We start from the raw sequence: 25,545 nt of genomic DNA on the forward strand, positions 1-25,545 counted from the left end.
TTGTTTAAATTCTTTTTCAAGCTGAAAATTCAGGAAATTAACAATGAATATGAAAGTAGTTGAACATTTTTCTGTACATGAGTTTTTGGAAGATATGAACTGTTGTTCCAAGTCTTTTATTAAGGCACCAACCTCCAAAGCAAGATGTTTCACAGGTTAGCTACTTAATCTACACTGAAAATATTCTCCATATTTCTCATGTCTGTACAGTATTTATGCACAATTGAATTGTGAAAAAAAAATGGATATATTGTTGAACCAGTTAATTTAAGTAGGTAAGAATAATGATACAATACCAGTATGATTGACAACTGCCATGATCACCAAACTACAGATTAGGTTGTGCCTTAATAATGATATCCCACATCCTTAAATGCCAATCATATTGACCAAATTACTAATCAACCTCAGTCTTACATAATTAAACGGACCCTTCATTATACATCACAATACACAAATACATGGCATAATTATTGAATACACCAATGTATAGCTCACATGATATATAGGAATGATAGATTTATTTTAAAACCAGGATTTCACCATTTTCTACTTAAGGAAACATCTGTAACAAGACAGGAATACTGCATCAGTTTTCCATTCGTTTGATGTGTTTTAGCTTTTGATTTTGCCATTTGATAAGCGACTTTCTGTTTAGAATTTTCCTTGGAGTTTGGTATTTTTGGAATTTTGCTTTTTTGAAAGTAAAACGTAATAGTGTTGGAGAGCATTAAAACCCGGAAATTCCAACAAGTTGTGACAAATTTGGTTAAGGTCATTAGTCTATGCCTTATTTAAGATTTATTGGTTGTGCTCAAATCAATACAATTGAAAGACCAAAATAAATTGAAGACTGAGCACCAAAGACTAAAATGTCAGAAAAGTTGTACCATATTATGATAAGGCAAGCTATGCCTTTTATAGGGAACATAAGTGTTTGTAAAAAATCTACATTTCATAAATAGTATCTTCACAGAAAATAAATATATCAAATATATTACATGTCAACACAAAAGTGCTTACTATACTTAACTGGTAATAAATACCCTTGGGACAAGACTTTCTCAAGCAGTGGCTTCGACCCCAGGGTTTTAAAATGGCACCGGCTACAATAACGTTGAAATGTAACAATAATTAGCAATAACTTTTTTAGCTCACCTGGCCTAAAAGGCCATGTGAGCTTTTCTTATCACTTGGCGTCCGTCGTCGTCGTCGTCGTCGTCGTTAACAATTTTTCAAACATCTTCTCCTCTGAAACTACTGAATGAAACATAGCATGATTGTTCCTTAGAGTATCCTGCACAAAGTGTGCGCTTCGATTTTTGATCCGTCAAAAAACATGGCCGCCGTTACCTAAAATAGAACATAGGGGTCAAATGCAGTTTTTGGCTTATATCTCGAAAACGAAAGCATTTACAGCAAATCTGACATGAATTTTCAGATGAATCAAACAAACCATTGTTGGGTTGCTGCCACTTAATTGGTAATTTTAAGGAAATTTTGCAGTTTTTGGTCATTATCTTGAATATTATTATAGATAAAGATAAACTGTAAACAGCAAAAATGATCAGCAAAGTAAGATCTACAAATAAGTCAATTTGACCAAAATTGTCAATTGACCTCTTAAGGAGTTATTGCCCTTTAAAAACTTTTTTTCACAATTTGTTCATCATGTTGACGTACTTTAAAAAATCTTCTCCTTTGAAACTGCTGTATCAATTTCAGCCAAACTTAGGCTAAATGAGTTTCAGAGTTTCAGAGTATCTAGTATAAATTTTATATTTCATTTCCTTGTATGTTAAGAAACATAGCTCCTATGGCTAAAATAGAACATAGAAGAAATTGATTTTTTTTTTGGCTTTTGAAGAGAATAGGACGATTTCAAGAACATTTAAATAAATTGAAAAGCCAAAATAATCATTGATGAGAGATTAAACCAAAAAAATTCAGGTGAGCGATTCAGGCTCTTGAGAGCCTCTTGTTTATTATTGTTACATTTCGATGTAATCGTAGCCAGTGTCTTTTAAAATTTGTCAAGATACCAAACTTCTAATTTGGTACATCAGACGCGCATTCCCTTGATTCTGATCTTGAAGTTTTATTTAGAAAAACATTTTAAATTCACTGCTTCCAAAGACTTGTTTATGTATTAAATCCACTGTTAAAGTTATTTTCATTAACATTTCCTTTTTAACATCTTAAATCGGCTAATATTTCATGATGTGAATAGTTATCAAAGGTACCAGGATTATAATTCAATATGCCAGACGCGCGTTTCGTCTACAAAAGACTCATCAGTGACACACAGATCAAAAAGTTGTAAAGCCAAACAAGTACGAAGTTGAAAACATTGAGGACCCAAAATTCCATAAAGTTGTGCCAAATACGGCTAAGGTAATTTTCTCCTGGGATTCGAAAATCCCTGAGTTTTTCGAAAAATTCAAAGTTTTGTAAACAGGAAATTTATGACAATATAATTGATATTCATGTCATCACCGAAGTGCTGACTACTGGGCTGGTGATACCCTCGGGGACTAAACGTCCACCAGCAGTGGCATCGATCCAGTTCTCAAAGGTACCAGGATTATAATTTAATACGCCAGACACGCGCTGCATACTACTGTGGTTTTACCGATACAACTTTAAAATACAACTTACATCATCTAACCTTGATCCACTTATATGAAAGAACACTTCAGTCAGTGAAAATGTGTTCAATGGATTCCATGTAGAATTGGTGAATGTTGTTCAAACGTCATCACGAGGAGTGTCTCTACCAGAATATGAACTACCCTTCTAGCGAACTATACCTGTAAAATAGGAATCATTCACGACTTTTCACGAGAGGCGGCGTTGTAGCTCCATAGGTGGTTAGTTAGACGCCAGATACCAGATACTGTAACCCTTCCATTTGATTTCCATTGATCCATTTTAAGCCGGGTTCTGACGCAATCATATAATTATTTTTTTTTAAAAATACGACATTTGTGGACAAATACTTCTAACGGATTTTTCTTCTTCACTTTAAACAGACACATTGTTTATCTCCGTAATTGCTTAACAGAAGACGCACAGTCGTGATTTTCATTTGACAATATGCTTAAAAAAAAGGCAACAGTGGAATACCGCTGTTCAAAAGTCATTAATCTAATGAGAGAAAACTAATCCTGGTTACAAACTAAAACCGAGGGGAACACATCTATAGGAGAAAAACAACAGAAACACTGAAGTGCAACAAAAACAAACGCCAATGCAACAAACGTAGAAACGAACTATTTGATAACAACTGCCATATTCCTGACTTGATGCAGGGAATTTCAAGAAAAAACTGATGGGTTGAACCTGGTTTTATGACTAGCCAAATCACGGACTTGATGACAATGTTAAAAATACCCCTAAAATGACAACAAAACATGACAGGAATACAGTACAAATAAATGCAAGAACACCCATTACCGAGAAATGCCTAAATAAATAATATAATAGTACATTTCGACACGCAAACCACAGAATAAATACGAACACCTTGAATGAATTTACGTAAGTACACAAAACAGCATCATAGAATTACGAACTGAGCTTCACATGACGTATCAACGCCACAAAGAGTGACGTCACAGATAAATTTCTAAACATTTTAGGGTCGATTAAAGACAAAACTTTACGGCAAAAGAGATGATTTCAGTGAACTTTCCATTTCTAAGTAGCAACATTCCATAAGCACCTGCATACGGGGTATATATCTCCAAATTGATACGATATTCCAGTGCTTGTATCATGATTTTCTTGATAGATGGTTGCTGCTCACAAGAAAGCTATTAAACCAAGAGTTCCAAATGGTGAAGTCGAAATCATCCCTTTGTTAATTTTACGGACACCATCACGAGTTTGTTGACCGTTTTGGAATACCCGTTTCCGAGATGATATCGGATATGTTTCTTACGTCGTAACTACAATCCCCTTCCCTTTCATGAATGTGACCTACGGAATTAGAATACTTACCGGATTTGTTATAACATGAGCAACACGACGGTTGCCACTTGTGGAGCAGGATCTGCTTACCCTTCCGGAGCACCTGATATCACCCCTAGTTTTTGGTAGGGTTTGTGTCGCTTATTCTTTAGTTTCTATGTTGTGTCATGTGTACTATTGCTTGTCTTTTTCTTTTTTAGCCATGGCATTGTCAGTTTATTTTCGATTTATGAGATTGACTGTCCCTCTGGTATCTTACGTTTCTCTTCTACAAGAATATCAAAATAGAATTGTGTTGGTAAATGTGTAATTAATTGTATCATCTCACTATGTCGGTGCATATGGTTGCTTTAAACTGAAATCATATAAATAAACTAGGTGATAAATTATCTTTACTTCTACATCTTACATAAGAATAGAAAATAAAACTGGATGTGTCAAAACGACTCGAATGGCCCGGTCTCTAAAATGGACACAAACATGATGGTAGTCTTGCATATCAAAAATCTGCCCAAAATCGTATGCCATTAAAACTCACATACACAAAATCAGTTTAATATCTGAAGGCGTTTAGAAAAAAAGTCCGTATAACTGTGATTTTCAACAATTTATCGAAGTCCACAACCCGTAATTTCGACAAAAATTAGCGGAGCGGAACGAAAATCAAACTTGATCTGTTACTCATCATGATTAACTCACATACCAAAAAATCAGCCCGATGATTAACTCACATACCAAAAAATCAGCCCGATATATGAAGGCGCTAGAAAAAAAAGTCGGTATAATGGTTTGTTGCGGAATGACGGAATGACGGACAAGGGTAAAACTATATAGCCCCGACAACTATGTTGCGGGGCCATAAAAATAGAATTAAAACTGCAATCGATAAGACATAAAACAATATCTAAATACATTAATGTTGGATGTATAAATACCGAGACATGTCTTATCTATAATACTAAAATTACGAGGTCCAATCTGTCAGCCGCCATCACGTAAAAACGACGAATCAACGAATTCAACTTTATATATAACTTATATAGTACACAGGTGTTGATTAAAATTACACCACTCCAGGCCCTTTTGTTTTCCACGTAATTAATATTGCCAATAATTAAGAAGTTCCGGGTCGAGTCCGATACCGATACCAATAGTATATTCACCTGTTACCTATTACCTTATCTCTACGTTCCGCATCTGACAGGCGCACCAACAAACGGTGTATTCAGGATTAATATGCTATATATTACACGGGTCATAATCACAGGGTTGACACTACTAAATTGTCAAATTGTTACCTTTTGTAGTATTTTAATCAGTGAGACTTTCTAAGATAACAATACGAATACTAAAAAATTTGGACTAAAAATAAGGCGTATAGGTACAGTTTTCAATTTGTAAGCGGGCATGACATAAAACAGCGAATCAAAGAATTCAACTTTATTTATAACTAATATAGGACAATGCTGTTGATTAAAAAATACTCCATTCCAGGACCTTTTGTTTTCCAAATAATTAATATTACCAATAATTGATAAGTTCCAGTTCGACGGGTTCAATCAGAAAGATTTGAAAGCAGAGAAAACTGTGTATCTTCTAATCGGCATGACTTTATCAGATGACAATACTAATACTAAAATAAGGCTTGCGCATAGTTATATACTTTAATTCAGTCACGGACCCGAGATATCACGGGTGTGTTCTAGTATGCAATGAAAAATCCACACATAGCAAAACAGTCATGTTTGTGAATAAGTCATGTTCGGCACTTAAAAAAACAGATGTCTAAACTATTATAACTATTAATGATTTTGCTAATTAAAGACTAAACATGATGACTTACCAAACAATGTTAACATATACATTAATAAAAAAAATGTATTCAATGATCAGAACTGTATTTTAATCTAACGATACTTTTTACAAAATAAAATTGAGAATGGAAAAGTACATTTTGTAAAAGAATCGTTACTTAATGACTTACTACACATAGAAATATAAATACATGAAAGTGATTGTCTCCAGAAATAATTCTATTGAAATGCACTGTTTACTTCTTTAATCGTCTTTTATCTCTCATACTGTGACATATGCTTCACTGTGATCTGTATTTACATAAAACATCTTTGTAGTTAAATTCAATTAAGTCACGTAAGACTTAATATGTGCAAGTGTGATTCTATTTGCAGATTAACATATAGCAAGTTAGGTTTCACATCCAACTGTTTAAGAAACAATGTTTGTATTGCAAAACAATGAACTGATGGCAGGGATGATTTCAACTTCACCACTTGGAACTCTTGATTTAATAGTTTTTTTGTGAGCAACAACCCTCTATCAAGGAAATCGTGATCAACTATAAGAGGAGAAAAAACGGAACAACCGAAACATAAAGTCAGCCTCATATGAATGGTACAATTGGTTAGCATGTGAATGCCGATTGTTTGTTGAAAAGCACTTCCACCAAGCATTATAAATATGTTGTCAATCAAGAAATCAAGCATATTGTCAGTTTCTGAGAATTTTTTGTTCGAATCAGAGTGATTTCTTTAGTAGGATTTATCCCTCGCTAAGACAAGATACTTGAATTTACGTTGGACATTTTTTTCAAACAAAGCAGGACAAGCTCTTTCAATTTGTCTTTTAGTTTGGAATAGGGAATACTTGTGTAAAGCGTAAACAAATCAAATGTTTTTTTTCATACTATAACAAGATAAAAAAAAATCTTAGATTTTATGTATTCACGCTACCTACAGAATAAATAGATAGTTTCAATAACTTGGAAGACCGGCTTTGATTGCTAATTAAATTGATGTTATTTATTTAGAAAGTGGTTTTGATGAGTACTTTGAAACCCCAGTAATACACTGCAACATTTTTTGCCAGGACACGTATGTAGTTTAAATATCCAATAAAGTGACAGAAGATCAAGTTCTTCATCTTTGGTCGAAATTCCAAAGGAAAATAGATCAGATTTATGATTATCAAGGATTTTCTCTTTATTAAGTGTCTTGGAGAAGATATTGAGTTTCCAAGTGAATTGTGAATTCCTAATTTATTAATCAAGCAGCTTATGTAATGTGGTTACACACACAAACGATGCGGTTTGGCGATTTATAAACATTATTTAATGAGATGTAGTATAGTTGCCTAAAAAGTTTTATAGCCTGCTATGCTATTTTGTGAAATTATTTTAATAGTCTGTATTCTTGTCTCCATCTTAAAGTTGTAATGATCTTTAACTTCGTATTTGATAAGACATCAACATGTAATGATCAAAACGTATCTGATGAGTCTTTTGTATACGAAACACTAGTTCCGTATAACACATTATAAGCTGTGTATCTTTAACTTAGTTTTTACAATCGCATGGTTGATGAAATTGGTGGTGATAGTTATCAAAAGTACCAGGATTATAATTTCATACGCCAGACGCGCGTTTCGTCTACATAAGACTCATCAGTGACGCTCAGATCAAAATAGTTAAAAAGCCAAATACATATAAAGTTGAAGAGCATTGAGGATCAAAAATTCCTAAAAGTTGTGCCAAATATGGCTAAGGTAATTTACTCCTGGGGTAAGAAAATCCTTAGTTTTTCGAAAAATTCAAAGTTTTGTAAACGGTGAACAGTTTTTCCCGTTGGTATCACAAGCCCAATAGTCTTCACTCTTGTGTTGCTATGCAATATCATTGAAACTGTCATTTTCACATGTAAATGTATTGTTCCAAAACACGTAGGCAGATAAACTGAGAAAAATTTGGCACAACTTTATGGCATATTTAGTTGTTCGACTAACTTGATTTGAGCACTGATAGACGAAACGTCCATATGGCTTACCGAATTATAAGCCTGATATATATGATTAGTTTTTAAATATATTTTGCATTTTCCAATCCCTACTTTAAAAGTGTATCAACTGATGAAAAAAACAATTTATCAATTTGGTGCTTCCGAAACACTTCTCTGAATTTATCTGCACCAGGAGCGTTCAAACAAACAAAAATTGGAATCCAAGAATGTAGATCTATTAGTACTTAAATACGTAATGAACTTTATGACCTTGTTTATTTAATGTCAATTTTGCTCCGGGTAATTGAAACCCAATTTATTTTCATTTTTACAGTTCTTTTTTTAGTATTCTGTTTTCCTATACAATTTGAAGACATGCTTGATATGATCTTATATGTGAAATCTTTATGTAAAAGGACTATGATAAGAAAATGTTACAAATAATAAAAAAATGTTTTATTTTATTGCAACTAAAGCCTTTCAGCAAAAGGATATTACGATAATTTATAATACAATATATTCATTCAGAAATTGTCACCAGAACAATACAAAGAGGACAGAAAAACTTATAAAATGTAGGCTAATGGGATAAAGATTAGAAGTACATAGAACAAAACAATTCTGTGTGATCCGAAGTGTTTTATTTTCAAATTTCAAGATATTTCAGATGTGTATGCATATTAGTAGGACTATGATGCTTCTGTTGGGGAAGAATCATTCATCACCAAGATACCATTAATAGCGCAGTCAACAGATAAAGATGAACTACATTCAAAATGATATTTATTAACCTCTTGATATTGCGAGACAGTTTGAAAATTGAGCATGCTGTAAATTGTTTAATGGATTTTGTGTTGATACTGAATGAAGTAAGAATATCACAATGAATGCTGAATTGAATATCACAGATTGAAAGTAGAGTATGTGTATTAAGCAGATCGAGGTATAAACTTCAGCCTGAGTGGTCTGTCGGGTGTCATAACTGTGTTCAGAACTGGTTCGATATCCTCGTTGTCATATTCAAGTTTAAAATTCTGAACAATCTGGAAACAAACATTGAGAAATATTAAATATATGTTATTCAAACTTACTATTATATGTAAATTGAACGCATTCGGACAAATTTGAGTGGTCGTTATGGAATCTTTAAAAAACAAATTAACTTAGAGTAACTGTATTTCGATAAAGAATACATCTGTATATTTGGCGTCTAACAGCTGTTAAATTTGTGAACGGCTCTATAAGCACACCTTTTGTACCTCTATAAATTGCATTTCATGAATTATTATTTCAAATGTGTACTTGCCATGCGCAACATGACAGATGCCACAAGTTGAATAGGATCCGCTAACAATTCTGGAGCACCTGATATCATCCGTAGTTTTTTGAGGGATTCGTTTTGCTGAGTCTTTAGATTTCTATGTATCGTTTTGTCTATTGTGTATGTGGACTTTGTTGTACATGTATTTGAAAGGTTGAGCTAAATACAGCTAAGGTAGACACCCACCCTCCCTCTTACAACAGTTGCAAACTATAATATATAACATTCTACGTTATATAAACATTAATTACCTTCGTTAACATTATATGAATTTCTTGTTCCGCAAATCTCCTACCTAAAATGTGAGTAAATACACATTATATACATTGTAAAGATAATAATTAATCTCCTGAAATTGATATCTTTTCTTTTTATGCATATCTTAAGCAGAATAAGTAGATACGCTTCAACGCTATATTGTTGATAGAAGATATGCTTCCATCCTCGTAGTGAAACAAACGTTAGCTTAAATCCTTCTGTGTAAAAAGAACATATGATTAAACCCTTTTGATTAAACAGCAGATATGCGTTAGCCCTCTTGTTTAAACTCTACATACTACAACCCTTCAAACAATCAGTTGAATTCAATGTAATTGTATTACATTTTATTTAATCTGTACATCCATTTTTATCAAACACATAGATTTTGACCTTCACAAAAAACATAATTTTAGACTTTTTTACACGGGGAAAAATAGTGTTCTATAAAATATTTTATTGTTTATGCAAACACTTGTGTAACTGATCAATGCATTTATTGTGTACTGTTATGGTTCAATTTCTCTATTTGTTAATGAAGGATTACATAACGCGTTCGAAATTTAAAAAAGCTTCCCTAAAATCATGTCTCAGAGCTTACCAAATGAAATTAATTGTGTTAAGTACTAAATGTTTATTGAACCTAGATTGTAAGGCAATAAATCAATTATCTGTACATATTGAAGTATTTCTTCTGTCTCTACCCAATCATTGTTGTTGACAGATATCTTGCAGGAATATGTTGTTTTCATCTTCTCTAGATGCAACGGTAAATAATGGAGACTGAAGAGACATGAGTCATTTCTGCGGCTATGAATATCGCCATCAAATGATATAAGATATGAATGTATTGGTTTCACATAATTATGCTTACCTATACACATTCTAGCGCCATGACCCCAAACCAGATTTGATAGGGACTTTAGTGTTCTATCCATTTCTCCCTGTAACCACCTCTCTGGCTTGAAACTCTCGGGTTCTGGGTAGAGTGCAGGGTCATGGAACATTCCGTATAAGTTTGCTTGGACATGTGTCTACAATGAAAGAGTTATACTTATGCTAACATGTGTTGGTACTTGAATAAGAACATACACGGAATGCGTTAAAGACAACGTAATAAAATCGAAAAAGAACAACATTTCATATTAACATAAATGCAACAAAAGTCTCCAGCTTCTAATTTTTATCTTTTTTTTGTAGTTTCTAAGTGGAGACAGTGATGGTCTGTTAAAAATGTAACGACAAAAGGTATCTCGTGTGTTCTATGCATACTTTAGGTGTATTCTACAACATAATTCATAAAAAAAATCTTCAGAAACAACTATTTCTGAAGTAAACTAAATGAGTGTACAATGAATATATACATTAATACATTGATAAATGAAAGCTTTATATCAGGTATAATCCATATATAATTACCTTAAAAATATAATTTGAAACTACTTACCCCAGCTGGAAGCATATATCCACCAACTTCTAGTTTGTCCTCTATATGTCGGCTAGTGGCAAATGTAATGGGATATAATCTGAATAGAAAGTTCAAAGTATGATTAAAGTAAAAACTGTTAATTTAGTTATCGAGACCGAAAACTGGAGCAAATCTGAAGTTTCATTTGTACTTTCAGGACTCAAATAACAACTGCTGTACCTATTATATTGCACCATATGCGCATTGCTAGAATAAATGTCTCTTCACTGATGCACAAGGCCAACTCATTTAAAAGAACATGTTCCTCGTCCATATTAACGAATGTGATATCGGACGTCAGGAATTTAAAAAAACGACTTTGTGTGCTATAGAGAATAAACAACACCACTGTTTGGAGTAGAACAAATACAAACATTTTAGGTACATGGTCTGAAACTCATGAGGTGCGTTTCCAACATGTTAAATGCGCACAAAAGAGACCACCGAGTTTAAATCAATACAATACAACTGATGATGGGATATATGCAACAAATATTATTGTCATCTTTCCATTTGCAATGTTATAGGCGTACAAAAGACTAATTCGGCTTATCAAAGAATACGAGTACAGCATAGGATCCTTATCAAAAGTATGTATAGAACCAACCAGAAAACGTCGAGAAAATAGCAGAAATACTTATGTAATTACTGTTCCGAACCAAAAGGTATGACTTCAATCCTTAACCAGATCAATCTTGAACCACTGAAAGAGAAGCGAAACAAAGTAAACTTAATTCACTCTGAAAAGGCATATACCATCTAGCCGAAATTTTAACAGAAAATCGTTGAAGAACAGCGAAGAGCATGCATATATAACACTTTTTCAGAATTCCAATCCACGTTATATCGTACATAATCATTGAAAGATCAATATTGTGATCTTTAATTCCTTACTTTTATTTATAATGTATGTTCATAATTTCGATTGCCATCACGTTTGTATTAGTATTTGTGTTTGGTGATGGTCTTAACTAACCTGAATGTCTCTTTTACTACAGCCTTTACGTAAGACAACTGGCTAAGTTTTTCAGGCGTTATCGGCTCGTTGTCGTGAAGTATATTTTGTGTTTCTCTGTAAAGTTTTTCTTGCACCTCTGGGTTCTTTGCTAAGTTATATAAAACCCATAAAGAACCAGTTGTTGTCTGCAAGATATTTGAATACATATGTGATATATAATTAATGATATTGTAATATAAGGGAAGTATCCTCACTGATTTATACCTTTATTTACTTAATTCGATTTACATTATTACAGATTATCAGTCTCGTAACTTAACTGACATCTAGAAATTAACAATGATGTTTGCTTGAAATCAAAACTGTACGAAAAGGGTGAGTTCAGCTTCAGTTCTAATTTCTATTTGGCAATATTTCAGCACAGCTTGCATACGGAGTATATATCCCCCAGTCCCCCAGTTGATACGATACCACAGGGCCTGTATTTCATATCATAATTTCTATAAAAATGGTTGCTGCTCACAAGGAAGCTATTAAACAAAGACTTCTAAGTGGTGAGTCTCTTAGTAAATTTTAAAGAAACCATCACGATTTTGTTGACCGTACTAGAAGATAATTTTCACAGATAACGATAATAATAATAATAATAATTAAAAACCAATTGTTCAGAGAACAATTGAAGGTCTTTCCACCAGTTAATATCTATTTTGATATTAAAATATTAAAAATCAGTCTAAAATGTCAGTTCATATGGCTTAATGATATATAGATATGAATTTAAAGCAAAGGTTAAAATCTAGAACGTCAAATAAACCTATGACCTTGACCTCAATTTCAAGGTCACAAACTGAGGATCTCAAGTCAAAAGACCCTAGGTCTCTAATATGTATGGTTAGTAAGTTATATCAGAGACATATATACACAAATGTGTATAATGTGTCTGGTTATATCACTTTACACATAATTTTAGATATGATAGGGGCGAAAACTCACATTCATTGTCTACGCACCTTTCAACTAAAACTATTAAATTACGACATGTCGCAAGTAACAATTTAGTCAAAATAATTTGTCGATATCTTATAAGGTTAATGAAAATGAGTGAAAATTAGCCAAATTCAAAAATTAGAATATGACCTTGACCTTTGACCTTGACCTAATTTTCATTTTTTTGGACCAAGGACCTCAAATCAAAAGATCCTATCACTTATGGTTTACAAGATAGAAATGCATATCACTTATATCAAATGCATAAGGGGAAATAACTCTCATATGGAGCGTTCATATCTCTTCGGTCAAATAGGACAAATCATGAGAAGGATATAACAAGCAATTTTGTAAAATAAGTTTGTCGTAATCTTTTACAGTTGCGAAGGAGTCGTGGACACAAGGAAAACAGTGTTTGGGAAGATAACTCCTACAAAGAAATGTATTCGGTTACACAGGGTAAATTTCAAAAGCGGATAAACTGTTCGATATCATATACCAAATATCTAAGCGACATATTGAGAAACAAATGTTTATCGCAAGAACAAAATTAGGCGGAAGAAAAAAAAAAATAATCAGAAGAAAAGCAATATAAATAATTATGATATGGCATTACAGTACAAATATGATGGTAGTGTTAAAAGTACGATGGATATGTTCCAATTTTCGTATTAACAACAATCCCTTCCTCTATTCTATGATAGTATATATTGCATTAGCACAGGGTTTATACTTACATGAAACACACTACAGGTACAACTCGAACAGCAGGGTCTGCTAACCCTTCCGAAGCACCTGCGATCAACCTCGGTTTTTGTAGGGGTTCGTGTTGCTCAGTCTTTAGTTTTCTATGTTGTACATTTTGAGTACTGTTGTTTGTGTTTTTGGTCTTTTTTGCTATGGCGTTATCAGTTTATCATCGACATATGAGTTTGAATGACCTTTTGGTATCTGTTTGCCTCTCTGTTATAAGATCATGTGAGTGTGAATGACCTTTTGGTATCTGTTTGCCTCTCTGTTATAAGATCATGTGAGTTTGAATGACCTTTTGGTATCTGTTTGCCTCTCTGTTATAAGATCATGTGAGTTTGAATGACCTTTTGGTATCTGTTTGCCTCTCTGTTATAAGATCATGTGAGTGTGAATGACCTTTTGGTATCTGTTTGCCTCTCTGTTATAAGATCATGTGCATGCCATCTGATACAGGCATAGTACAAACAAAAATGTTCACTATAAAAATTAAATACTAAGTCACTAAAAGTGAATGCTACAGACAGAAGAATAAATTTCAATACCGTTTCTGTTGCCCCGACTAGAAGATCGACTGCAGTTGATAAGGCCTCATCTGGTGTGAGAGATTGCTGGGATAGCAGATATGTCAGAAATGATACACGATCATCATCTTGTGTTCCTGCAGTCTGAAGATGTGCAACTTTCTGAAAAAAAATCAGGATGTTGACTTGTTTATATAGATTTTCAATATTATCATATTGTAAATTTGAACACCAATCATACAATTTATCCATATACGACTTTACATTTAAGGGATATTTCATGCTTATGTAATGCAAAATTATATCCGGGTGAAATTTAATCTGGAGGAAAAAATATCACAGGAGTTGTTGTTATTTTTTATCCGGAGGTAATTATTTCCCTGGGACATTTTTTCCTTTGCCGTGAAATTCTATCTGGGTAGTTAACTTATTGAATAGTTATTAGTAAAACATTATCCTTTACAAATACTATGAAATAATACTAGTGTATTTGAATTGAACCTATTTTGTAAACACAAATGTATTATAATGGGAATTAATTCACAAATTATCATTGAAAAAATTTCCTGAAAAAATTCAAGTAAATATCATTTTTTTAAAAAGAAAATTATCATTAAACATAAGAAAGAAAACCAGAATAATTTCAAAGATCGTAATTGTGAAATAATATCATGATTAAATAATTACATTAGATGTATGTTTCATTATAATACTTTATTCTGATTGGCTAACTGCACACCACGTGTTATTCCGTAAGCAATTGCATCACTCAATAAAACTTTTCATTCATGATAGCATGTGGTCCCACAATAAAGTGCACAGGTGAATTAAATAAAAACAATATAAAATTCGTGTTTTCTTGATCATAGCTAAACAATGTAATTATAAGTATTGAATGCTTCTTTTTGTAACTTCATAGGGTTGTAAAAGCGTTGACCGTGCGCACATTTTTAGAATGAAGCCCCAATGAATTTACAAAAAGAAGCATTCAATTCTTAAATAAGGTAAGTGAAATACATGTAAAAGTGAGTTGTTTTCAGATCTCAGTACAAATATAAATTAAAACGTGAAGGTAGAAATATAGTTGCATTACTACTGTTAATAGTAAAGATGGTGTTGTTGATTATATGGAAATCAGATAAATTATAGCATAACAATATATTGAAACAAAAGCAATTTAAACAGCTGGATAGTATTACCTGTGAAATGTTATCTGTATTATTAAAAAATCATGTTGTAAGTCATCTTGTTATATAAATGAATATATAAAAAATAACATTCAAGGAAAAATTTCACTGTGAAATAGATTCTGGAATATATTATATTTATATCTTTAAAATATAAATTGCTCATAATTACCTCCCTTTGATAAATTATGCAAATTTGTTCTACCTTTGTGAAACATTTTATAATTAAAGTCAGGTATATATTGATTGCGAGTAACTTACATACTAATTAATGGGACTATATTCACGGTCGACACTCGGCTAACCGAGAGATTGGTCGGTTAATTTATATTGAGTATGCGGCTATATGGGCGATTGGTCTGTTAATCGGGTTGGTTATACGTCTGTTAGAGTAAAACGCTTAATTTAATGTTAAACTCTATTAAATATACAGATTTTTGGCATGTAATAGGAACCAAATCAAAAAAAGGAAAGTGTCTGACAAAATGATATCTATCATAGAACATTTTGCACTTGTAAAACAATTCTTAGTCTGCGCAGTTTTCATTAAAACTAAAAGGCGTCGCGCAAGTATGTAGTATTTTTGCTTATACGCATAGCAATTCTTTTAATAAAAGGCGAAACAAACAAATTTAGATATCATTTAAAGGACAAAAATAGTACTGTGGTTCTAAAAAAAAATTTACATTAGTAAATATTTCATAATTGTAAAATAACGTGAATAATACCACGTTTAGTGAAAATTATGGGAATAAAGTCTGTTAATGTGTTGGACAATTGAAATTGTGTCAGTTAAGAGTTATTTAGCCACGACAATAACTTTTCTACCTTTATATTTTCCCCTTGAAAAATTTAAGAATGAGATGTTCCTAAGTAAACAAAAATGACAATACGGTGCCACAGTATCATAGAAAGAGCATTTTTAATTTGACTTTCTTTGCATTTTATTGAAGGGTGTGTCCCTTCAATATAGCGTGTTATATATTGGCCTCTGGAATATGCATGAATTTTTTATTGACGTTTTCAATCAGCCTTAATTTTTGTGTCTGTTCGAAGTAGCACGTTCTCAATTCCGACTGAAAGTGTCTTTCTAATACAACACAGGGTACATATAACGTGTTCTCGTTCTCATATGAACATGATATTTGTCACTGGATGTTAAACCCTAATTCGTCAGCATCATCCAATTGGTTCTTTTGTTCTATTACTTAATCATATGTTGTTTACAAATCATTTTAAAGAAGTAAATGGAAAGGAGCGAATGCAGCTATATTTAGTTATTTTAAGTTTCATTTCATTTTACTTCGTTTAGTTCCTTTCTACAGAGTGCAGAGGAGAACTACAGTTGTCTATGGTGGCCGGTGATGTCCATTTCGTGTTTGCCTTTCATATTCTATAGGGCGAAAACGCGAAAACGCGACATCGCGAAGTGGAAAAGGCGAAAAGGCGAAAACGCATAATCGCGAAAAGGCGAAATCGCGAAGTCGAAAACGCGAAAACGCAAAGTCCAAAACGCGAAAACGCGAAGTCGAAAACGCGAAATCGATTGTCTTTCACATTTTCGCGTTTTCGCCATATAGAATATAAAAGGCGAAAACGCAAAATGGCATTAACCTGCCACCATAGTTGTCCGCATGTAAACTTCTAGAATTTGTCACCAATATAAGTACTTCGCAATTCGTTACTGTTTCAACAGCCATCGGTGTTTCATGTGTGTATTCTTAAAAAAGTATTATTTTTCTCTCGTTTTTAGCAATGTATCACTCTCTAATGTCCTTATCTATTATTCTAATATGACGTTCTTATTACGCTTTTTAAACAAAGCCGTGTTCTAATGAGCACGACATATGTTCGACACATGCGCACGAACTTACTGTTTATATTAACGTTATTTCCATCGTTATCCTTTAAAATACATACATTTAAGCAGCTAACATAAACTTTTATTATATATCTTTATCAAACAACATATATTTACCCTGCTCGTAGTTTTAAAACTTATCAAATGATATGTAATGTACAGACTTCCGGGGAGGAAACGGGAACAGCCAATCATTTTTACTGTATTTTCGTACGCTTCGACCTATACAAATACTGTATTTGTCCTATTAGAATAGTCCTCGCTAACGCTCAGTGTAAAATATCGACAAATATAATGCCTACCCATGTTAAAATGAGCATAGAGCATGACATGAAGGAATTATTTCTTAATTCTATATTCTGCGTTTCCATGTATGCCATGAGGGTCCGGATTGGGGGTATTGTTTATTTCTGTATTCTTTAAATTGTTATGTCATTTTTTTCTACATTTTATATATCTTACTCATTATTCTTTCTTTATTTTTCATATTTTGTCATCCCAATATATTTTATTACTGATGTTTAGTTACATTACGACGTTTATCTATGATTTATATACTGGTTACCAATTTAGATGACCAATTTGTGTCATTCATGACAATTAAACAGAATCAACATGATATATGCGATCAATCTTGGATGAAATTAATATTACTTTAATATTACACTTTTTGAAACCATTTTTATCAATTTTCAATTTCATGTGTTGTTTCCGTATATGTTATGTTTCATTGCTCATGTGTTGTCAGCTAGGGCCGTAACTACCTATGAGGCAGGGGAGGGATTTTTTTTTTGTTTTAAGTAATAAAATGAAATATTGACAATATGTACAAGAAGAACTTGAATTTACATTATAAACAACCTAAGTTTACAGTTTTAACAGTGTTCTCATGATACGTGATATATGTCATTTTCCGGAAATTTTATCGATAGTGAACCGTTTCAGTATTTGTTTTATTTTATTTTTTTCGTGTGGCCGTCCCGGTCTGTTATTCAGTATTCGTACGAGAACACATATATGAAACTTTGCTTTCTACAATTTTGAATAAAACTTAACTATTCACATTTATTTAGGGGCTCAAATAAGCAGAGGAAGTTCCCTTTATATTGTGAATCGGCTGAATCAGCTGTTGGATCATTGTATTAACGTCTCCCGATCGTACGAGGACATTTTGGTCAATGCCTTAGTAGTTAAACACTCCCATTCGTTGTAGCAGGGACTTTCTATACTAAGTATATACTAGTATAGAAACTTTCAGAGTCCCTGGTTTTAGTTGTATACATGTCTGTTCAGCTTTCAACAATATTGAAATTCAAGGTCCTCGATAAAAAAGATATCTTGCGTTCTATGATAATTGTTTGCATAAAAATTGCTTCCATTCATAACTCTTAACAGACCAATTAACAGACCGGGTTTTATACATCCGACCCATTAACAGACCAGGTTTTAAATAAAGATTGATTTATGTCACCAAAATACATATTTTCGTGTAGATTTTTCACACAATGATATCAATATGATTAACAAACATAATGTCTTTCTTTTTTCGTTGTTCAAAATATTGAATGCAAGTAAATTTAACCAATTTGTCATTTTGTGTACATTTTATATGTGTAAAATGTGTATAAATTTATTGATGAGTAACCCGCCTTTTCGTTTTATAGATCGTACATCGAAGCTAGAAAAATAATAATTACACCACTGAATTCGGTACATTGAATTGTTTTGTTAGACATGCTTACTTTTTATGATGAAAATATATTTAGAAAGTTATACAATGAAACATGCTGAACTTTCAATGATTTTCTCGATAACACCTGATTAACAGACTTTAGCCAACCCGATTAACAGACCAACCACCGATATAGCCGCATACTCAATATAGATTAACTGACCAATCTCTCGGTTAGCCGAGTGTCGGCCGTGATATTTCACAAGGTTCTATGCAATACGATATGGCAAATATATACCGGTACATACTATCCGCATAAGACAGATAGATTTTCACTTCTCTGGAAAAATTCTACCTGTGAAATACCATGCCTGGAAAATATTTACCGTGACAGTTTATCCTAAGGATAAAATATCACAGAGGAATAAATAAACCGTTACACTTGCATCCAAAATCTCATAATATTTTTCAACCTTTCCAAACAAACATACAAGCAAAAAAAAACATATATTTTTCTTTGACATTTAATAATTGCAAACCAGTAGTTGTACAAAATCAAACTCCCAGTTCGAAAAACCGGGCATCACCAACTGACACTCCCCGCACTACTCATTTTATTTATGTTTTTAAACCCCTCAAAAAACATGGTTTCAGTGTAAACTAGTACGTTTAAAATCCGTCAGAGGGTGTCGGCATTAAACTAGTACGAAACAGGATTTGCACTTTTCAGTTTTGTTCATAAATATATATGCTTTAGTTGGCACTAGACAATTCACAACAATCAATAATTCTTTTTCGCTCATTGACGACTTTAATACTTAAACTTTATCCAAATTTATTCATATTTACTGGCTCCTATCTCTTGAATTAACCAAACGGGAAACATACCGATACACACTATAAATAACAACGCTGAAACTATACAATTATTTGTGATCGAAAACTGTATTTTAGTATGTAAAGTAAGGGCATACCTTGTCAACAAATGAGCGTCCTATTCTTAGAATATTGTCTGTATACTCTTCGTATTGTCTCCAAGTTTTAGTGGGGTATATTTTGTACAATGGAACATTATACATCAATGGTTGCATCAACTTAAAGAAGCCTTGTAGATTAACGATGAAGTCCTGAGCTTGTGGATTAGTTTTTTCTCCAAGACACCCAATTCGTTCTTCAAATAAAAAAGTACCTATAGCTGAAAAGGAAATAGGCTGCAATTATATAAACAGAGAATAATTTTAGTACATGTCCTGAAACTTCTTCACGTATTTTCACTTAATATTCTTGCTTCTATATTCAATAAGCAGTATTGTATGTAATGAAATATCGTATGACTATGAGCATGAACACATTTAATACGTTAAAATAGGTTGAAATAACAAATAATTTTACCAAAAAAGAAAATGGGAAATGGCTTACTTACTTAAGAAATCAATATACCTATACACGATGCAAATTCCGAAACAGTACAACTAGACTGTACATTAAGATTTAAAAAAATACAAAATGTAGAAAAATGTTATCAATAAAGCGTTGATATAACTAGAAGATAAACAGCATCAAACAGAAATTGATATGTCAGGAAACTTGATTCATACATTCCATGGCCCATTTGAAGATGTCTGTTTCAAGTCCTTGGATCTCGTAGTGGTTATCTCGTCTTGACACGAGATGTTTCATGAAGTCGTCTGCTACTGTATCCATTTCACCACAGTAACCCAACACCTCTTTCATTTTCAACATTTTCTTACTGACTACTGTTCTATGTTTATGCCATTCTTCCCCTTGCCTACAAAAACAAAACTAGGATATGAATTTGTGTTTTTTTTTCTCGTTTTTCATTCTATACTGACATTTTATTTCTTTTCAAAAGTCAAATCAGACAAATATTGATCTCCGGGGAAAATTCAAAACGGAAAGATCCTAATCAAATGGCAAAATGAAAAGCTCAAACACATCAAACGAATGGATAACAACTGTCATATTTCTAACTTGCTACGGACATTATCTTATGTAGAAAATGGAATATTAACCTGGTTTTATAGTTAGCTAACCCTCTCACGTGTATGACAGTGGAATACAATTCCATTATATTAACAACGATGTGTTAACAAAACAAACATATATAATAGGTATTAATGTACAAAAAAATGTACTGTTAAAAAATATTTGGTCAGCATATGATACGTTGGTTTTCCTATAAATATATTAAAAGAGATGGTTGATTGTAATTATTGCGATCTCTTCTATGAACGGCTATAAAAGGTTAGTGGTGGATAATACAGCGATTCATTGTCTACAGGATAGTCGAAAAATTGAAAGATCAGATTATGGCCATAAAATGGAAACAATCAAATGATATTCAACAAAACAATAAGTAAGCTGCTAAAATGTAAAATTAGCTTTTAATTAAAATTTAACGCATCTAGACATTTCAATATGTTAAATTGATCAACGTAACGAGTAGTATCTGTCATTTGTTATGCCTAAAAATTATACCTACGCATTTACTAGTCCTAAACCCATGTTTCTTTTCCTTCTATAGTGTGCCATTGGTTCCATTTCTCTTCTGTTTGGATACTTGCGTTCTGCACGAATGACCTTGTTATACTCCAAAGGATCACTTATAATTACTGATGATATTGGACCAATTTTCTCTTTATAAATTGGCCCGTATTCTATAGCTCGTTGTCTGTATGCCTAAAGATAAATACATACCAAAAATATAATAAGTAATTTTCAAATCAACATTCGATAAACATATTTCTGTCTATGATACAAAAACATATGAAGGTTATACTAAACACACGTGTCATGTTTATTTTTTTTCTGTTGCGGTTTGTGTTCGCTTGGTTTATATTTATTTGGGAGAGGAGAATTGAAGGGTGATGGCCAGGAAAGTTTTTTGTTTTTATTTATACACGACAACATGTTGAATGAATCTGAATTTGAGTCGCAGTGTTTTAAACACAAAAAATTGAATAGTTTTTTTATTTGACTTTTATTCCAAATTCGAAATATTGGTAATAACTAGAAATTTATTATTGAAAAAATAATTATATATAACAAAAGTGTTGCGTTCAAAGCTCTTTTGTGTATTAACTTTACAGAAAACTTTCAGGAAAGTGTAATAAGATGCTGAATGAATAATCTGTTGGAACTTTTATGAGACTCGAGGAAAACAGAAGGTAAATACTGTCTGATATATCTTACCTCGAACATTTTATTGAACCTAGGTCCATCTTTCTTGAAGTAGTCAAATAATGTTCCTACGATTGGTAGCCCTTTTGGTCCTGGCACATTTTGAAACGATTGTATTTCACTATTCGGAATTAAAGATTTGATTTGTTCTCTTGGTCTCAAAACGCTTTCAATTTTGTCCAGAGATTTTCTGAATGGACACTGGAAAGAACAATGGATTGGTCATTATGCATAATTGTTCGAGTTTAGTTTAAACATATTTTATTTTGCAAAAGAATTCATAAGAAGGACTAGTAACAAGTTAGTCCAACTTATATTGTCTTATACTAAGATTCAATATTAATCTCTATTACTGCTGATGTGATATGAAGTTTCTAAATAAAAATTAACACTGGTTCTATTTGAATTAAAATTCCGAGCTTTTTTTAACTCATGCAGATGTAGTTTATTTTTGTATCTAATTATAGATGTGGGTGGATGTTCAAAGTGTTGTCTACATCAAGTCGGAGTGTTGACTTAAAATTATAGTTCGCGATTTAAATATCTCTTGCAACATATATGTTTGATGTTTTCCCACTCAACAAATCTGTTGTACATGGTATTTCAATTTTTTTGCACCTCAATTCGTTCGACACATTTTGCAGATATAATGATGGTTTGAATTATCCTCGCGATAAATATTTGAAGTGTTTTCTATTGGACATCAGTGAATCAATGATCGAGCATCTACATCTGAGTGTCAGGATTTCAACGCTAAATAAAATAATCAAATATATGCCGAACAAAAATATCTTATCGAATTTTAATACAGTTTAAATAAAAATAATACTATACCGTATTCAAACATGCCTGGAAACACTTTTTGTATGCGTGATATCACATAATTTTGAATTAGCAAATAGCAAAACCTATTATTTACAACATTCTTATTTAACTTTATTATACCGTGCATGATTCTGATGTTTAAAAAGAAGTTAATTTAATACTCTGTATATACAACGTACAGTTTGTCTTGTTACTTCATCAATCGTTAGTACTTTTGTGCTTTGTTTGCTGGCTGCTGTTGTTGAGACTACCCGCTGTGAGTTCTTTGTTATAGCTTGAATAAGGTTAGTTCCGTTTCTCATTCTATTGAATATGAATTTTTTAAAGAATTATGATCATGCTCACATTTAGGCAAATGTACATATGGTTTTGTTTTATTTTTTGTATCTTATATTGATGCTATAATGATGGTCATTGTACGAACTGTAAAAATCATAAAATGGGTGTAGTCTGAATTAAAAAAAGAATAGTTAATGTATATATATAATTCGTTTAAACACCAGCCCAACAATGTTAGAACTGTTTTAGATAGATAAAACATTGCTTTCTGAATAATTTGAGATTAAGTTTACTCAAGTCTGTGAATTTTGGATTTTGGTAGACACAATCTGTTATTAATTGGTTTAAAATACTGATCATTGTATTCTTTTTGACAGAAAAAATAAGTGTAAATGAACTGACAATGATATGCGAAAAAAAAATGATTTCAATTTTTCCAATTGATTAAGGAGTATTAATCTGTGTGAGTCATATTTGTAGCACTTCTTTTATAAAGTAATAAATTTTCTAACAAAAAAGGAGGAATTGGATATTCTCCTTTATACAAAAAAAGTGAGATCACACATATACTGAATTCAAAGAAATATTAAAAACGGAAAGTCCCTAATCAAATGGCAAAATCAAAAGCTCAAACACATCACATGAATAGACAACAACTGTCATATTCCTGACTTGGAACAGGCATTTTTCGTTGGCTTCATAGCCTGCTAAACCTCTCTCTTGTATGACAGTCATGACAGTTGCATAAAATACAATTTAATTGACAATGAAACTTAGTATAATAATAATAATGATAATAAATTATCCCAAAAGCTCCAAAACATAAATATTATTATAAAGACCATTTCAAATAAGTGATTTATAAACATCTTCGTCGACATTGCAACATAAAGTGGGTGGGGAAAAACATCATATTGATTACAGAACTGCGTATAAAAAGTTTGGAGGATTCCGATGAAAAAATAGAGGAAGCAAATAATAATAATATCTTTTAAATTTACTCACATTGTTGTTTCTGTTTCTTGTTTTTTCCTTCCTTACGTACAGCGGGTATCCAGCACTTGTTGATGTTACTTATTATCGAGCACAGTAGCATCTTTTTAATGTTTCTTTTTATACGAAGCCAGATAAATTTATGTCCATTTGGTTGGTCAATATCCACATCGCCTATCTGAATGAGAACACCTGATCACAATGTTACATCGCCTCCTGTGAAAATCGTGTACTTAGCAGATTTACCATTGCTTACGCCTTCAGAATTAATATGTCTAGAATTCACAGTTGGCTTTGACGTCAATGAACAACTGATTATACAATAACAGATTATAAACATTATATTTTTATTTCTTTTCGTAGAAAAACAATATCACCAGTTATTCAAAGGATAAACAAATACAAACATCAGTATAAAAGAGGGACGAAAGATACCAAAGGGACAGTCAAACTCATAAATCCAAAACAAACTGACAACGCCATGGCTAAAAATGAAAAAGACAAACTAACAAAAGCACACACGACACAACATAGAAAACTAAACAATAAACAACACGAACCCCACCAAAAAACTAGGGGTGATCTCAGGTGCTCCGGAAGGGTAAGCAGATTCTGCTCCACATAAGTTCCAGTCATATATATATATATATATAAACAGGCCTCGGTGAAGCATCAGTATACGTTCCATTCATATATATAAACAGGCCTCGGTGAAGCATCAATATAAGCGCCAGTCATATATATAAACAGGCCTCGGTGAAGCATCAGTATATATAAACAGGCCTCGGTGAAGCATCAGTAAATATAAGCAGGCCTCGGTGAAGCATCAGTATAAGTTCCAGTCATATATATAAACAGGCCTCGGTGAAGCATCAGTATAAGTTCCAGTCATATATATAAACAGGCCTCGGTGAAGCATCAGTATAAGTTCCAGTCATATATATAAACAGGCCTCGGTGAGGCATCGGTATATATAAACAGGCCTCGGTGAAGCATCAGTAAATATAAGCAGGCCTCGGTGAAGCATCAGTATAAGTTCCAGTCATATATATAAACAGGCCTCGGTGAGGCATCAGTATAAGTTCCAGTCATATATATAAACAGGCCTCGGTGGAGCATCAGTATAAGTTCCAGTCATATATATAAGCAGGCCTCGGTGAAGCATCAGTATAAGTTCCAGTCATATATATAAACAGGCCTCGGTGAGGCATCAGTATAAGTTCCAGTCATATATATAAACAGGCCTCGGTGAAGCATCAGTATAAGTTCCAGTCATATATATAAACAGGCCTCGGTGAAGCATCAGTATACGTTCCAGTCATATATATAGACAGGCCTCGGTGAAGCATCAGTATAAGTTCCAGTCATATATATAAACAGGCCTCGGTGAGGCATCAGTATAAGTTCCAGTCATATATATAAACAGGCCTCGGTGAAGCATCAGTATAAGTTCCAGTCATATATATAAACAGGCCTCGGTGAGGCATCGGTATATATA

At 32.6% G+C, this 25,545-nt stretch overlaps 1 protein-coding gene across 1 annotated transcript; it reads right to left on the reverse strand.

Moving 5' to 3' along the window:
• Positions 1-8,529: 8,529 nt before the first annotated feature.
• Positions 8,530-24,227, reverse strand: LOC139500839 (cytochrome P450 10-like). The gene is made up of 12 exons (XM_071289717.1): positions 24,060-24,227; positions 22,955-23,078; positions 21,963-22,151; positions 21,253-21,449; positions 20,348-20,538; positions 19,724-19,944; positions 14,051-14,191; positions 11,787-11,953; positions 10,790-10,868; positions 10,217-10,376; positions 9,336-9,379; positions 8,530-8,806 (listed from the first exon to the last, which is right to left on the reverse strand). Exons 2-12 carry the CDS (start codon positions 23,075-23,077, stop codon positions 8,693-8,695), a joined length of 1,626 nt encoding a protein of 541 aa, XP_071145818.1. The 5' UTR covers position 23,078; positions 24,060-24,227; the 3' UTR covers positions 8,530-8,692.
• Between the last annotated feature and the right edge of the window lie 1,318 nt (positions 24,228-25,545).

Source organism: Mytilus edulis, chromosome 1 (genome assembly GCF_963676685.1).
Source record: "Mytilus edulis chromosome 1, xbMytEdul2.2, whole genome shotgun sequence".
In the NCBI taxonomy this organism is placed as follows: Eukaryota; Metazoa; Mollusca; class Bivalvia; order Mytilida; family Mytilidae; genus Mytilus; species Mytilus edulis.

What these genes read in the sequence shown, in the direction of transcription:
- LOC139500839 (XM_071289717.1), bottom strand. Translation starts at nt 23,077, where the DNA reads ATGAGAAACGGAACTAACCTTATTCAAGCTATAACAAAGAACTCACAG. An exon ending in GGTTCAATAAAATGTTCGAG is followed by an intron (nt 21,450 to 21,962) that starts GTAAGATATATC and finishes ATTTATCTTTAG; the next exon opens with GCATACAGACAACGAGCTAT. An exon ending in GGTTTAGGACTAGTAAATGC is followed by an intron (nt 20,539 to 21,252) that starts GTAGGTATAATT and finishes TTGTTTTTGTAG; the next exon opens with GCAAGGGGAAGAATGGCATA.